General features: G+C 36.2%; 3 protein-coding genes across 5 annotated transcripts; 1 reads left to right on the top strand and 2 right to left on the bottom strand.

Moving 5' to 3' along the window:
- Positions 1-9: 9 nt before the first annotated feature.
- Positions 10-3,234, bottom strand: LOC18011199 (nucleobase-ascorbate transporter 4). The gene is made up of 14 exons (XM_006393137.2): positions 3,144-3,234; positions 2,521-2,618; positions 2,257-2,433; positions 2,059-2,159; positions 1,881-1,956; positions 1,735-1,794; positions 1,447-1,631; positions 1,252-1,348; positions 1,072-1,158; positions 917-975; positions 733-824; positions 578-655; positions 325-485; positions 10-228 (listed from the first exon to the last, which is right to left on the bottom strand). Exons 1-14 carry the CDS (start codon positions 3,232-3,234, stop codon positions 10-12), a joined length of 1,581 nt encoding a protein of 526 aa, XP_006393199.1.
- A 1,927-nt stretch (positions 3,235-5,161) lies between these two features.
- Positions 5,162-8,472, top strand: LOC18011201 (telomere repeat-binding factor 1). 3 transcript variants are annotated; one of them, XM_006393140.2, is made up of 7 exons: positions 5,162-5,323; positions 5,834-6,027; positions 6,128-6,357; positions 6,822-6,906; positions 7,550-7,633; positions 7,806-8,162; positions 8,254-8,472. In XM_006393140.2, the coding sequence occupies exons 2-7, from the start codon at positions 5,878-5,880 to the stop codon at positions 8,269-8,271; spliced, it is 924 nt and encodes a 307-aa protein (XP_006393202.1). In that variant the 5' UTR covers positions 5,162-5,323; positions 5,834-5,877; the 3' UTR covers positions 8,272-8,472. The 3 variants fall into 3 exon arrangements, with proteins under 3 accessions (XP_006393202.1, XP_024006351.1, XP_006393201.1); XM_024150583.1 differs by having other exon boundaries at positions 8,257-8,472; XM_006393139.2 differs by having other exon boundaries at positions 5,170-5,323; positions 5,829-6,027.
- Positions 8,473-8,722: 250 nt separating this feature from the next.
- LOC18011202 (mitotic checkpoint protein BUB3.2) lies at positions 8,723-11,790 on the bottom strand. The gene is made up of 9 exons (XM_006393141.2): positions 11,571-11,790; positions 11,341-11,471; positions 10,799-10,881; positions 10,265-10,531; positions 10,060-10,135; positions 9,842-9,922; positions 9,402-9,480; positions 9,195-9,295; positions 8,723-9,050 (listed from the first exon to the last, which is right to left on the bottom strand). The coding sequence occupies exons 1-9, from the start codon at positions 11,682-11,684 to the stop codon at positions 8,963-8,965; spliced, it is 1,020 nt and encodes a 339-aa protein (XP_006393203.1). The 5' UTR covers positions 11,685-11,790; the 3' UTR covers positions 8,723-8,962.
- Between the last annotated feature and the right edge of the window lie 1,067 nt (positions 11,791-12,857).

Consider the following 12,857-nt stretch of genomic DNA (forward strand, 5'->3'; position numbering starts at 1 on the left):
GCGGGTTCTTCAGAAAGAAGGGAAGAATCGGTTAAGGTTATAAGGCAATGCGTAAAACTCATCGGTACGAGTATCAGTGTGGTAGACTCTGAATTTCTCCCACCAATGTCTTCCACTGTCTCTCCTCACTGAGTCGTGTCCATAGCTATGAGTACAGTCCAACAAGAATGCCGCCATGATCCCAACCGTTGCAGCAGAAGAGAATATCACTTGCATTATCACATTGAACTTCATCGATGGCAATACCATCAAAACAAATCAGTACACAAGATTAAACATACATGAACTAACGATGTAAAGTTTCTGTTTTGCTTGGACACTTACAGCGGAAGTACGAGTGTGGACAGGTCCACGACCAGAGACGAATAGATATTCGGTGAAGTATTGTGCGACAGAGAGACCGATGAAGATGGAGAAGCCTAGGATGAATTTAGTCCTGAAGCTGTTTAAGTTGCAGAACTGAAGAAGGCCAAGTCCAGCAGAAGCTGTTCACAAGTTCCTTTGTTTAATAATCTCAATCACATTTACAGAAAGCTAGAAAGATCAGAAGGGAGTTTAATTCTTGAGTTATACATACCAACATATGCGAATAGAACACAGTACAAGGCAGCAAAGATCGGTAATGGTATTGATGCAAGAACAGCTCCAAACTTCCCTGTTTTCAACCAAGTTTTTAACTGTCAGTTACTAAAAAAAAGACTGATTGTTTCCGAGTTGTTTATTGAGCAGTACCGAAAATGGAGAAGAAGATCATGAAAGCTGCTGATATCTGAACAACTCTTCTGCTCCCAACTTTTGTTAGTCCAAGAAGCCCTGCATTTTCACTACACATGACAAGAACAAACAAAAATAACAGAGTTCAAGATCCAGAATCTGAATAAGAAGCCTTAGAACGAGAAGAGACTGATTCCATTACACTAAAGCTGTGGAACCAGTCGCAGTTCCAAACAGTCCATCCAGCAAAACGCCTACGCCCTGTTTTTGTTTCAATTTTCCACAAAGCACACACATCGGTTTCTCCATATATTAACATTAGTCTTTAAATCAAATCATACTTAAATTTGTTTATACCTGCCATCCGATGCCACGGCTAAGCACCGAGGGAGGGATATGTGTTGCGCTACCAAATCTCGAAGCTGCGATGAATGTACCTGTCGTCTACTCCATTGAACAACGATGAACAAAACAAAAGTCACCTTTTAGAAAGAAAAAAAAGACATCTTTGAATTGAGAGATGTTAACAAAAAAAACCTCGACAATCGCCACGTAAGTAGCAGCCATCATTGCGAATGTATCGCTTCCATGAAAACTTGGACGTCCCCATTGCAATGGGTATGGAATTTTCACCCTAAGAAATGAATGGAAAACAAATAATAATCAGAAAAAATCTTCTGTTTTAATCTTGAAACAGAGGAGATTTTAATGATAGATGGAAGATTATCAGACCATGGAGAAGCGCTAATGAGACCGGACCGGTCTGTTCGACAACTAAGCTGTGTACTGTCAGGTCTTTTATCGTAAGCTCCAGCTGCTGTCAGAACCTCTGCATAAGCCCAGACGATCGCTACTGTGAACAGAACAGCGAATTGCTCGCATATCGATCTCTTACACTTGAACAAGTGAGGAAGATACTGGAGAATTGTAGCACACGCAACATTTAAACAATCATTTGTCAGAGACTCAGAATTGATGGGTTTTTTTTTAAATATAAAATCTCATTAAATTAACAGAAACCTGAGATAAAATTATAAGTATGATCAATGCTGGGAGTCCAACTTCTACACACCTCGCAAGCTACAAACAGAAACTAAAAACATGAACATAGTCCTCTCAGCCAAAACCCTAAAAGCCGATCTTGCTGTTAATCTTGAATCATTTACCTGAGGAAACGCGAACGCGACAAGGCCAACGCCTGTAAGAATCACGAGAGGAGCAGCCGAAAGTGGGGTAAGAAACCTGAACTAATTTTATAAACAAAAAGATTAGGGCTTTAGTTTACTTGTTACACAAGTAATTGTATAACAATAAGCTTTTAGTTTTTAGTTTTTCTCGCCAGACCTGACCAAAATTCTCCACAAGCCGAAGAAACCCATTATCATATGACATATAGAAGCAATGATTAGAGCTCCTTGAATTGCTCTCATTGTCTCTTCAAATCTCTGTATACATTAATAACTTTCAATTTATTTCTGATTTATTTCAAATTGTAAATGTTTTTAAAGAATAAAGAAAAATGGGTTCTCTTTGTAATTTAACCAGATGAGGATGGAGATAGTAAGTGAATCTGTAAGAGTAAGTGATGTAAAGAGCAGGGATGACGTAAGCATAAGAAGCTCCGATGACGACAGGAAGTCGAGTTCCGAACAAACTCTGCAATAACGTGTTAATCCCCGACACGAACAATACTGTGTTTATCACTTCTGCTTTCTCCACCTGAAAATGACGTCATTTCAATTTTCCTCAGCTTTCGTTGTATCAACCAATAGATAGTTGTTTATTATAATGAGGGTTAATGCTTACGTCACCACCGCCCATGAGAGGAACGAGTATGGAAGGTATGATTACAGTAGTTCCAAGCATTACAATATAGTGTTGAAACCCTTGAAGTATGCCTTCAGCTGCATCATTATTATTAATCATATTAAACCATAAGTATTAATCTGCTATCGTTGACAAATTAAACCATATTGGTGATGATTTAGTATATCTAAAATTAATGAATAGAGACATGATCTTTTTTTTTGTTAAAGTGAATAGTGACATGATGAAATCTTGGAATAATTAAAAGAGAATAGAGGAACACTTGCAATCTATAAATTGTTGTTGAATGATCATGACACGCTAATAAACTACTTCTTGTAGATTATATGGCTTTTCATTTTCTCAACTTGTAAACATATATATAATGGAATCGTAGAAACTAGAAAATTGTGGAAATGGTAAAAAAATAGCAGAGTTACGTACGTCTTCACGTTTCAAAACTGAAAAGTGAAAACGTTAGCACATTGAAACGAATGTAAACAAGCCAATTTTCATCACCATTGCCAGTAACACAATTAAATTTAAGTGGTTATACACAATTCGAGTGCTATAATTAACAAGTAAAACACAAGTAAAAACGAAATGAAAAGAAAAATGCTTACGCCAATTTGGTGAGCTCGATACACAAAATTCGACTCCTGGAAGCTGATCTTTGACTGGAAATGGTGCAAAATCATCGGTCTTTGTCGCCATAACTCAGACCTGTCTCTAATGCAAACCGTTTATGAAAAAAAACTGTCTGTAATTTTACTCCGAGAATTTCTACTCTCTTTGAGAGAGCTATAAATTCAAAGCTTTGCTTAAAATGGATTCAAAAGTGCTAAGCGTTAGGCGGGCAACTCTGTTGACTCTTTTTTTGCTTTCTTGAATTTTCTCTATTGTGTTATCGTGCACGTAATTAACACTAATGCAATACTTAAAAAAAAAACGAATCGGATTTAACCGCTGGTTCAACTTAACCAGATGTCGTCACACTTGTCTTTTTTTTTGTGTGTGTTCCGACGGCATTTACCCACTTGTCTCTTTTTTTTTTTTTGATCGATTACCACCACTTGTCTAAGAATATGATGTCAAATATTTTCATAAATCTAGCAAATTATTTTCACCTTAATGCCCAAAAAGTATACAACTAACTCCATCCACCATTTAAACATTCTATTCGTTCTTTTAAGCATGATGTATAGTTATGACTAATTGGTATGACTTCTTGTTGGTTTGATTAAAATAAACCAATAAGATTATCAGTGAATTTTTAGCAAGAAAAACAAATATTAGTGAAAGAAATCGATAATCAATGAAAAACACAAGAGGTCGATAGCTCAACTGAAAAAAGTACTTTAGAGCACATGATCGAGTAGTTGGGAAGGATAATAATATTAAAAGTTGGTCTATGCCTAGAGGATGTACGGGATTCGGTCCGGAACCTCCTATAGCTATCTTAATGAAAAACGAGATATATATATATCATAATTACAAATATATATTAAAATTACAAATATATATATTAGATTACATATATATTAGATTACGATAGAGCCATAACTTGGATATTTACAGAAAAAAATATTTTAAAACAAATTTTTATGAATTATTGTCACGAATTATTATAAATAATATATTGTCACATTTGCAAAGATATGTTTTGGTTCACCTATTTACTAGAGTTTTTTTTAAGTAAGCAAATGTTATTGAGCTAAATGCTTTTTGTTTGTAGGAAGGTAAACAATGTTGTTAAACCCGATCCGGACCCGCGGTCAGACTAGTATATCCGATGATCAGCTGGAGAATCCGGCGAGTTTAGTGCTAATATCCGCTACATAAAAATCCGTTAAAAACCGATAAAAACCTGATAAACCCGCGACCCGATTAATGGTCGAACCAATGGGTGGCAGGTTTTGAACTATTCAAAAAGTTTGATTTTAAAAATTTTTTATATGATGCTATTTTTTTACATATACTGATTAACAGTCTTGTTTTTTAATTATATATTATATTGACTAAATTATGTAAGTTTTTTAAAAAAAAAGTAATGAAGATTTCACTATACTGCCCGAAAGAAACTGAAAAGAATGATGATAGAGTTAATTGAAGATTGGTTGAGATGATTTGTTTCTTACTTCACTTTCGTTATTAGTAATATTTTTCTTTTGGTTTACTTTAAATTAACTTTATAAATATCGTTATTCATATTAGACATCTACATTCTTAATACACTATTAATTTTATTGTTTTTGTTTTTAGTTTTGGTGTTAATTTTTCACCAAATGTTTTGTGAAGTTAATGCTAATAATTATCATTTTATCAACTTTTTAACTATATTTTCAACATATATATGATATAATCATATATATATATATTATTAATTTATTTACTCGCGGTTGAACTGTGGTTGATCCAATAACCCGCTGACCTGGAATGCGTTTTGGTTCATTGTTCGGGTCGGATTTAAAAACATTGAAGGTAAATGATTATTTCAAAAAGAAAACTTGTTAATTTGGTAAATTTTGATAAGTTACCTTGTATGGAATACCTTTCTAATTCCGTCATAAAAGAAACGCGTTGTAAGGCCGTTTAAAAACAAAAACGCCGTTTTAAGCATAATTGGTCTAAGCGGTTTGCTGTGAAAGAATGGACGGATGTCCGTTAGTATGAGTCTTTGTGTTGGCTTTAACCCTAATTTTATTACAACGGGAGCCTCACGAATCTGACGAAAATTTCTACCAAGAAAATATCGGAATTGTATCGCGAAGATCAAATTTCTCTCAGAAGTCTGATAATCCTGGTGAATTCATCTGTTTCTTTTGTCGATTGTTATATTATCAGCATGAGATTAGGTTTCAATCTGAAGGAGGATTTCATTTTCTAGGGTTTTGCTATCATCTACTTTCTCAAAATCCAGAATTGCTATCGTAAAGGGAAATTTCGGGGTCATCTGTTGAGTTTTTCATTGCAAAAGTATGAAATTTTTGAATTACTGCTGGTATTGTTCGATATCTACCTGTTAGGGTTTCCACGGGACAGGGAATTAGGGTTTTACTGCAATTAGAGATTCTGTGATATTAAGTTAACTACTTTTGGAGTTTAAACTGTTAGTTATGGTTGCGTACAGAGAGGGAAATGCGGGTTACAAATGAAAGAACGATTTTTTAGTTTTTTCTTTTTCTTTTTTGTTGTGAAGCTTGTTTCTAGCAAGCCGAAAACAATTGATCCGATAAAGACATTATTTTTTTATCTAATCAGATGCCTGTTTTGATTGTTCTGCTGATGGATTACTTGTTTTGTTGCAGAACAGACTTAACATTGACACAGCACTGTAGTTGCTGTTTCAAAACCGTGATGGGTGCTCCTAAGCAGAAATGGACTCAAGAAGAAGAATCAGCTTTAAAGTCTGGGGTTATCAAGCATGGTCCTGGTAAATGGCGCACAATTCTCAAAGACCCTGAATTTAGTGGAGTCCTGTACCTGCGTTCCAATGTAGATCTTAAGGTCATGATTCCTTCTTATCCTTTGTGTCAACTTTATGATGCAGCTATATTATTTTTTGTTTGTGATTATGAAATTGAGTTTGTTTTTTGAATTGGGACAGGACAAATGGAGAAATATGAGTGTCATGGCCAATGGGTATGGATCGCGTGAAAAGTCTAGGTTAGCTGTTAAAAGGACGCTCTCTCTTCCTAAACAGGATGATAACTCACTTGCCAATACCACCTCATTGCAAAGTGATGAAGAAATGGGAGATGCTAAGCATTTTTCTACTACTGGCTCTTCTGCATTGCAAGTTTCTGCTACTCCTACTACAAGGAGACCTAATGTAAGGTCAGAGATATCATCTATGTCTATATCTTTTATTGAAGAGGAGATGCTTAGATTTGTTGCATGTCTCAAGAAGGTATTTCTGAAGTTTATAACATGCATTATAACATGCGTTGTTGGATACATCTAAAGAATTTAGGGTTTTCCAGCAGAATCGATAATCCGTCAGATTACATTTTTGTGAAGTGTGTCTCTCTATTCACGCCTTCTGTTTAAATTGACTTCACTGGTTTAGTACATCTACCCTCCCGTTTCAGCTTCTTACTGCATGTTGTATACTTTGGCATGATTGTCCAGATGCTGATTATGTTAGCATGTGAGCCCGTTTGCTCCATCTTAACGCTGTGGCTTATAATTGTGAAATTATGATGAGGGTTTTAAGTGTACAAAGTCCCACTTATGCATAGATGTTAATATCATTGAAATCTATTGTTATAGACAGTTTGTAACTTTTAAAAATGGTGCAGGCTGGATAGCCTTATAATGGAAGCGATAGCTACAATGAAAGAGCCTGGTGGCTCTAATAAAACCACAATTGCTGCCTACATTGAGGTATTGAGTTTTAATTCTTTCTTGCTTTCTTTTTTCATAGACATTATGTATTGTTAAATTGTTGTTTGCAGCTGAATCCGATTTGTTACATTTCAATTTGATGATACTCAGTGCTGTGATATGTTGTCAACTAGAATTTGTGAAGTTATCATTGCGTTTGAAATCCCAATATTGCCTATGATTGCCTCATAGAAAATTTTCTTCAATATAAGCAAGGAATGGGGTCAGTTTTACTGAAAGGCAATAGGTGACATTATCTTCTCCTCTCCTGAATAGACGAAATTGCATTGAATATTTCTGACTCAAATATAGGAATATTGGTTTTAGAATATCAGATATATAGATAACTGGAGATATATATTTAGTTAAAGTATCGTAAGAGTAGATTCTTTATTGATTTCATAAACATGCCAAGAAAATTAGTCTTTCACACGCATGGTTATTTACGTTTCATCATGTGCTATTTACGTTGTTAAGTTCGGGTTTCTGCTATAGTATCACCAAAGTCAATGGTTAGTTCAATCAGTAGATTCTAAATTCTCTGTCTTATTTCTGCTGTCTTGAGATCTCTTGTTTAAATTCCTCGTAAAAGACTGATGCAGGGAATTGACCATGCCCGTGTATCTTTTGTGTGGTTGTATAGGAACAATATCACGCTCCGCCAGACTTCAAAAGGTTGCTATCTACCAAGCTGAAGTTCTTGACAGGTTCTGGTAAACTTGTGAAGGTAAGTTTCACATACATCCAATTAACGTATTTGACCGCAGATATTTATGTTTTGAACAGTATGTTAAAGTCTTTGTGCAATCAACTTACTTCATGGTTGTTAGTAGAACAGCGACATGCTTCACTCACTGTGACTTGTGAGGTTTTATTGATCCGGGTTATCTCTTTTACAGGTTAAACGCAAGTACAGAATTTCGAACTCCACTCCTTTGTCTTCCCAGAGGAAAAGAAATATGGGGTCATCTTCCGGAAAACAGAGCATTCATTCTTTGCCTTCACAAACAGACGGAGATGAAGTGAGTGTTCAGACGAGGTCACAGATTGATGCAGAGCTAGCCAAAATGAAGACTATGAGCGTACATGAGGCGGCAGCAGTTGCAGCACAGGCAGTTGCAGCGGCAGAAGCTGCCATGGCTGAGGCTGAAGAAGCTGCAAGGGAAGCAGAGGCAGCAGAAGCCGAAGCAGAAGTAGCTCAAGCTTTTGCTGAAGAAGCTGCAAAGACATTGAAAGGAAGAAATACCTGCAAAGTGGTAAAAACATATTCTTTTATCACAACGCGTGAAATTCATGACACACGAAAACTTTAAATCTCAAAATGGTTGTATTGAATATGTGTTTCAGCAGATGATCCGTGCTTGAGGTGCTGGGGAGAGAGCAGAAGAAGAAGCACAATGTGTTGCATGTGAAGAGAGATAGAGAGAGAGAGAGAGAGAGAGAGAGAGAAGCGTAGTAGTGTTTGTGTGTTGATGATTCTCTACTTGGGAACTCTTTTAGTTGCAAGCAGCAATCGTATGTGTCTATTACTTATTTACTTGTTTCCTCAGGCACAGTTTTATATCTCGTTCTGTGGATTTGTAAACCATCAAAAATTTCAATCAAGTTTAGGAATTTTCATGTACATATAAAAGGCCAGTGACTAGCGTATAATTTATCTAATTTTTGTTGTTCTTCATAATGATGCATACAGGATCTACAAATTTGAATGATGCAGCAAACTCAGATTCATCTTAATATGGTACAACTCCACCACATATATCTTAACACTGAACCGTTTAAAACTTGGTTCCAATCAAACTCAAACAAAACCAAATAACAAACGAAATAGAACAGCTTTTCTACTATCAGCGAGTAAATGGACTTTACTCAAAACCAAAGGAACATAATCTTCTAAAGCCATTGTATTCTTCTTCACACTTCACTTTACAGCCAAAATAAGTTTTTAAAACTCAAAACATAGAATGCTACAATAATCTTCTTTGCGCAACAAACGTAGCAACCAATACAACACCAAGTCGAGTTAACTCTGCTGATTCTATAGTTCCTGACCTGACTATACAGGAGGATTTGGGTATGCTTTAGGTTTCGGTTTCACTTCGATTTCATTAACATTTCGGACAAAGATGGCGTCTGGTTCATGCCTGCGAAAACCCAACATTCAAGAACCGGTTAAAGAAGAGATCAATCCAATCCAAAAGCAAACACATTAATGTCTGTAGAATGCTACGGCACTTTTACGCCTGATGAGATCTAGTAGCTTTATAGAGAGTGAGAGAGATTCTTACGGTTTGTCTCCCTCTTCAAATGTGTAACTAGAAGCAACAGCCAGTAGTCCACCATCTCGGCTGAATGACAGCGCCGCAATACTCGTTGGATACTTAGAGTACTACCAAATACAAGGAAAAAAACAAAGGACCAATTAATTATGTGTCTCACTTACCAAAAGCACACTGAAAGTATATATATATCAAAAGTTCTTGTCATTGCTAAACCTGATATAGCCTCTTCTTGTTGTTACCATCCCATATGTTGACAAAACCATCACAACCTCCGGTAGCAAAAGTGCCATAACTACAATTTCAAAACCATTGGGTTATTAGAAGCCATAGACTTGCGCTACTGGACAGATAACTTATATCTTTAATTTTTTTCCCTTGGGTTCCATATGAAAAGTGCACCCAAGACCAAGAACAAACATTAGCAAATTAAAAAAATTAGCATCCACAATACTCCAAACTATCCCTCCACGTATATGTTTCATATCAGCAATTACACAGCTAGCTGTTCTATTCAGCATTATATTTTCATTTTCACCATTTAAAGTAACAACTTTCTCTTTTAGCTGTCCATTTCTATGAAAAGTTGATTTAGTCTAGAGGCAATCATATATCTGAAAGGAGACAATCAGATTCCTTCTAAGATAAAGACTTACATCGGATGGAAGGCAATCGCATTCACAGGGTAGACGATGTCCCTTCCATCCTCGGATTTCCGGTGACATTTGAAAGCATATCTGAAAAGAGGTTGAAATATAATTGTCAAATTAAAAAAAAAGGTCAAATTCTTCATAAAGAGGTAACAGGTAAACAATTAGGAACATACTTTTTAATTCTTCAAAAAGAGGTAACAGGATAACAATTAGGAACATACTTTTTAGCTTGAGCAGCCTCTGATAGATCAAAAAACTCCATTGACACCCTCCCTTCCACAGAGCTAAGTGCGTATCCTGCAGAGTATTAATAAAATCAAAAGTGTGGAAGAGGAAATTGATGCTACTGAGTAAACTTGGAACAGGAAGATAGCAACTCTGACTGTTGGAAAAAAACCACTGAAAGCAACATGTCAGCTATTTAACCTGTTCCATTGGGATAACAACGCACACATCTGGTCTGGTACTTAAGTGAGGACTCCCTTCTTTGCTCAGGCTGGGACATATTCCTGAGATCATAAATGTTGACATGCCTTCCTGCTGTTGCCACTACCAAACGATTCCCAACAAGAGAAATAGAGTTCACACGCTCAGGTTGCTGATATGTTCCAATCTGTGTGCGCTCAGGCCCACTTGCAGCTCTTGGGTCCCAGCATTTAATTGTTTTATCCCAACTTCCAGTGATCACTTGCCCTACAACGTCACATAAACATTGTGTTCAAGTATACTGTGGCACAACGAGAAGCACCAAAATGTAGAAAGCTGATTTCTGAGTTCCAAGTAAAGTTGCAACGTTGAAAGAAATTCTATGCGCTAAACACAAGGAGCAATAAATAAGCCACTATTAGACATATTTCTTTCAACGTTAAATATAACAGGATGGCTAATATCTAGACATCAAAACAATCAACTGGCAGCAAGGTAACAAAGCATCAAGAACATCATTACCACTTTACCAACCTGCAGCATAAGAATACTCAACACATCGAACTGGTTTATCATGCGTTCCGAGAATGTCCTCTTTGCCAGCATTGAAGTCGATTCTGAAGTATAACAAGAGAAACAACAAACCCCAATTATTTCGAATTCACAAAACATTTTCTAAACACGATAAACCCAGATAAGTTTTCTTTCAAGGATCCTACTTTTCACAGATAAATTTACATAGGCAATACTTTTAACAGTTGATGAAAACTGAGGGAGAAATCAAACAACAGATAAACTATCAATCAATATGACATATTCTCTGCTGGAAACATTTATTTTACTCTAGTAGCCCCCGATTCAAAATTAAGACTGTATACATATCTAATTCACTGTATTTGGCACAACCCATGTCTACATAACAACTTAATTTTAAAATTTCTGAATTTTTCAATAACTAAGAGAATCGATTGTACTCTCCTACATCACCAGTAACACTAAATCAAAGGAATAGTCAAAGCTTTATCTAAACCACCTCGGAAAAAAAAAAAGATCAAGGACAGATCAAAATAACAGACCGTCTAACTTTATTATCGCCACAGACACTGAATCCAGAAGAATCGTCATGAAAGCAGCAATCGAGAACCGGCCCGCCATGCTTGAACTCCCCTCTCATCGAATCGGCGTTCGCATCATACAATCTTACACTCTTCGACCACAAGCACAGATCAAAATAATCAGATTAAGACATATGAGACTTCAAACGAGCAGCAAAATCAATGTCCGAGAGAAGAAAGGGGTTTCTAACCTTATCCCATGAGGACACAAGTAGATGATCGCTGCTATTAGAAAACCGGAGGTTCGAAATCCCATCGGACGGCGGATTTGAGAGCTCACGACCAACGGTCGGTACCAAACTCATCCTGAAGAACACAAATCGAATTTTAGGGTTTATGCTGGAGAGAGAGAGAGGGAGAAGTCAGTAGATTTGCAGAAAATGAGCGTTTGAATTTCAAATTCTCGCCGTCGAATCTCTGTTAGTATATGAATACATTTTGTTGTTACACGCTAAACTGGGCCGTACAATCTCTGGTAATGGGCCTTAAATTAGGCCCATATATTACATTAATACGACGCCAGAAAAGAATCAGAAACCGTGGATATTTCCTTTTTGGTTTAGGTAAGTAAAACAAAAAAACTTGTCTAGGGGATCAAAGTTTCTTTTCTGAAACGGGAAAAGTTTCCTTCTTTGGTTTTACATTGTTTTGTTATTGGATTAAATAGTTTTTGACCTAATAATGTTTTATTAGGGTTAACCTTTTTGTCTAGTATAGTTCCTTCTTTCACACTCTCACTCGTAAAACGGAAAATTTGAAAAGTTTACCTTTTTTTAACTACTGATTTTTACAATTAACAATAAAGATTGAGCTAATTTAGAATATTCCGGGATCCTATAAAGATATCTTTCTTTTTTTTTCTGATCGAATATATCTTTCTTTTTTACCAACTCCCTTTCTATTTTTCAATTACTAATAGACTTGGTAGTTATACCGTCTATATATATGTGTGAGAAGTAAGACATGAGCACCCATAAACGGTCACTAGTCACTCACAAAGTTTCACAAAAAGGGTTCCTTAAAAAAAAACAAAACAGATATGGATCTTAGTCAAACCCTAATTCAACTATCGCCGTCAACAAGGTCCATTGTTTTGGAGATTCTTATGGGAGAGGCAGAGAAACAAGGGTTTGATGTAGAGAAGAGTGTCGCTCGTGTTAAGTATGCGTTGCAAAGTTTTGAACGATCAAAACCAATGCTTTCTCCTGAGGATCCTTCCTATAAACGCATATGCTTAGAATCCCGGCAAGAACAAGAACAAGAAAAAGAAAAAGAAAAAGAAGAAGAAGAAGAAGAAAAAGAAGAAGAAGAGTGTGCATACGACGTCGTTTCAATGGAGACTATGTCGGGAAGTAGTGAATATTCTGTACGACAGTGTTCAACTAATAATGAGGGTTCTTCTCCCTCTTCTTCTGAGACGGTGACGCATAGAATTTCAGAATTGCGGCGACAAGAAGAACAAGAAGAGTGTGCAAACG

This window comes from Eutrema salsugineum, unplaced genomic scaffold (assembly GCF_000478725.1).
Source record: "Eutrema salsugineum unplaced genomic scaffold, Eutsalg1_0 scaffold_7, whole genome shotgun sequence".
In the NCBI taxonomy this organism is placed as follows: Eukaryota; Viridiplantae; Streptophyta; class Magnoliopsida; order Brassicales; family Brassicaceae; genus Eutrema; species Eutrema salsugineum.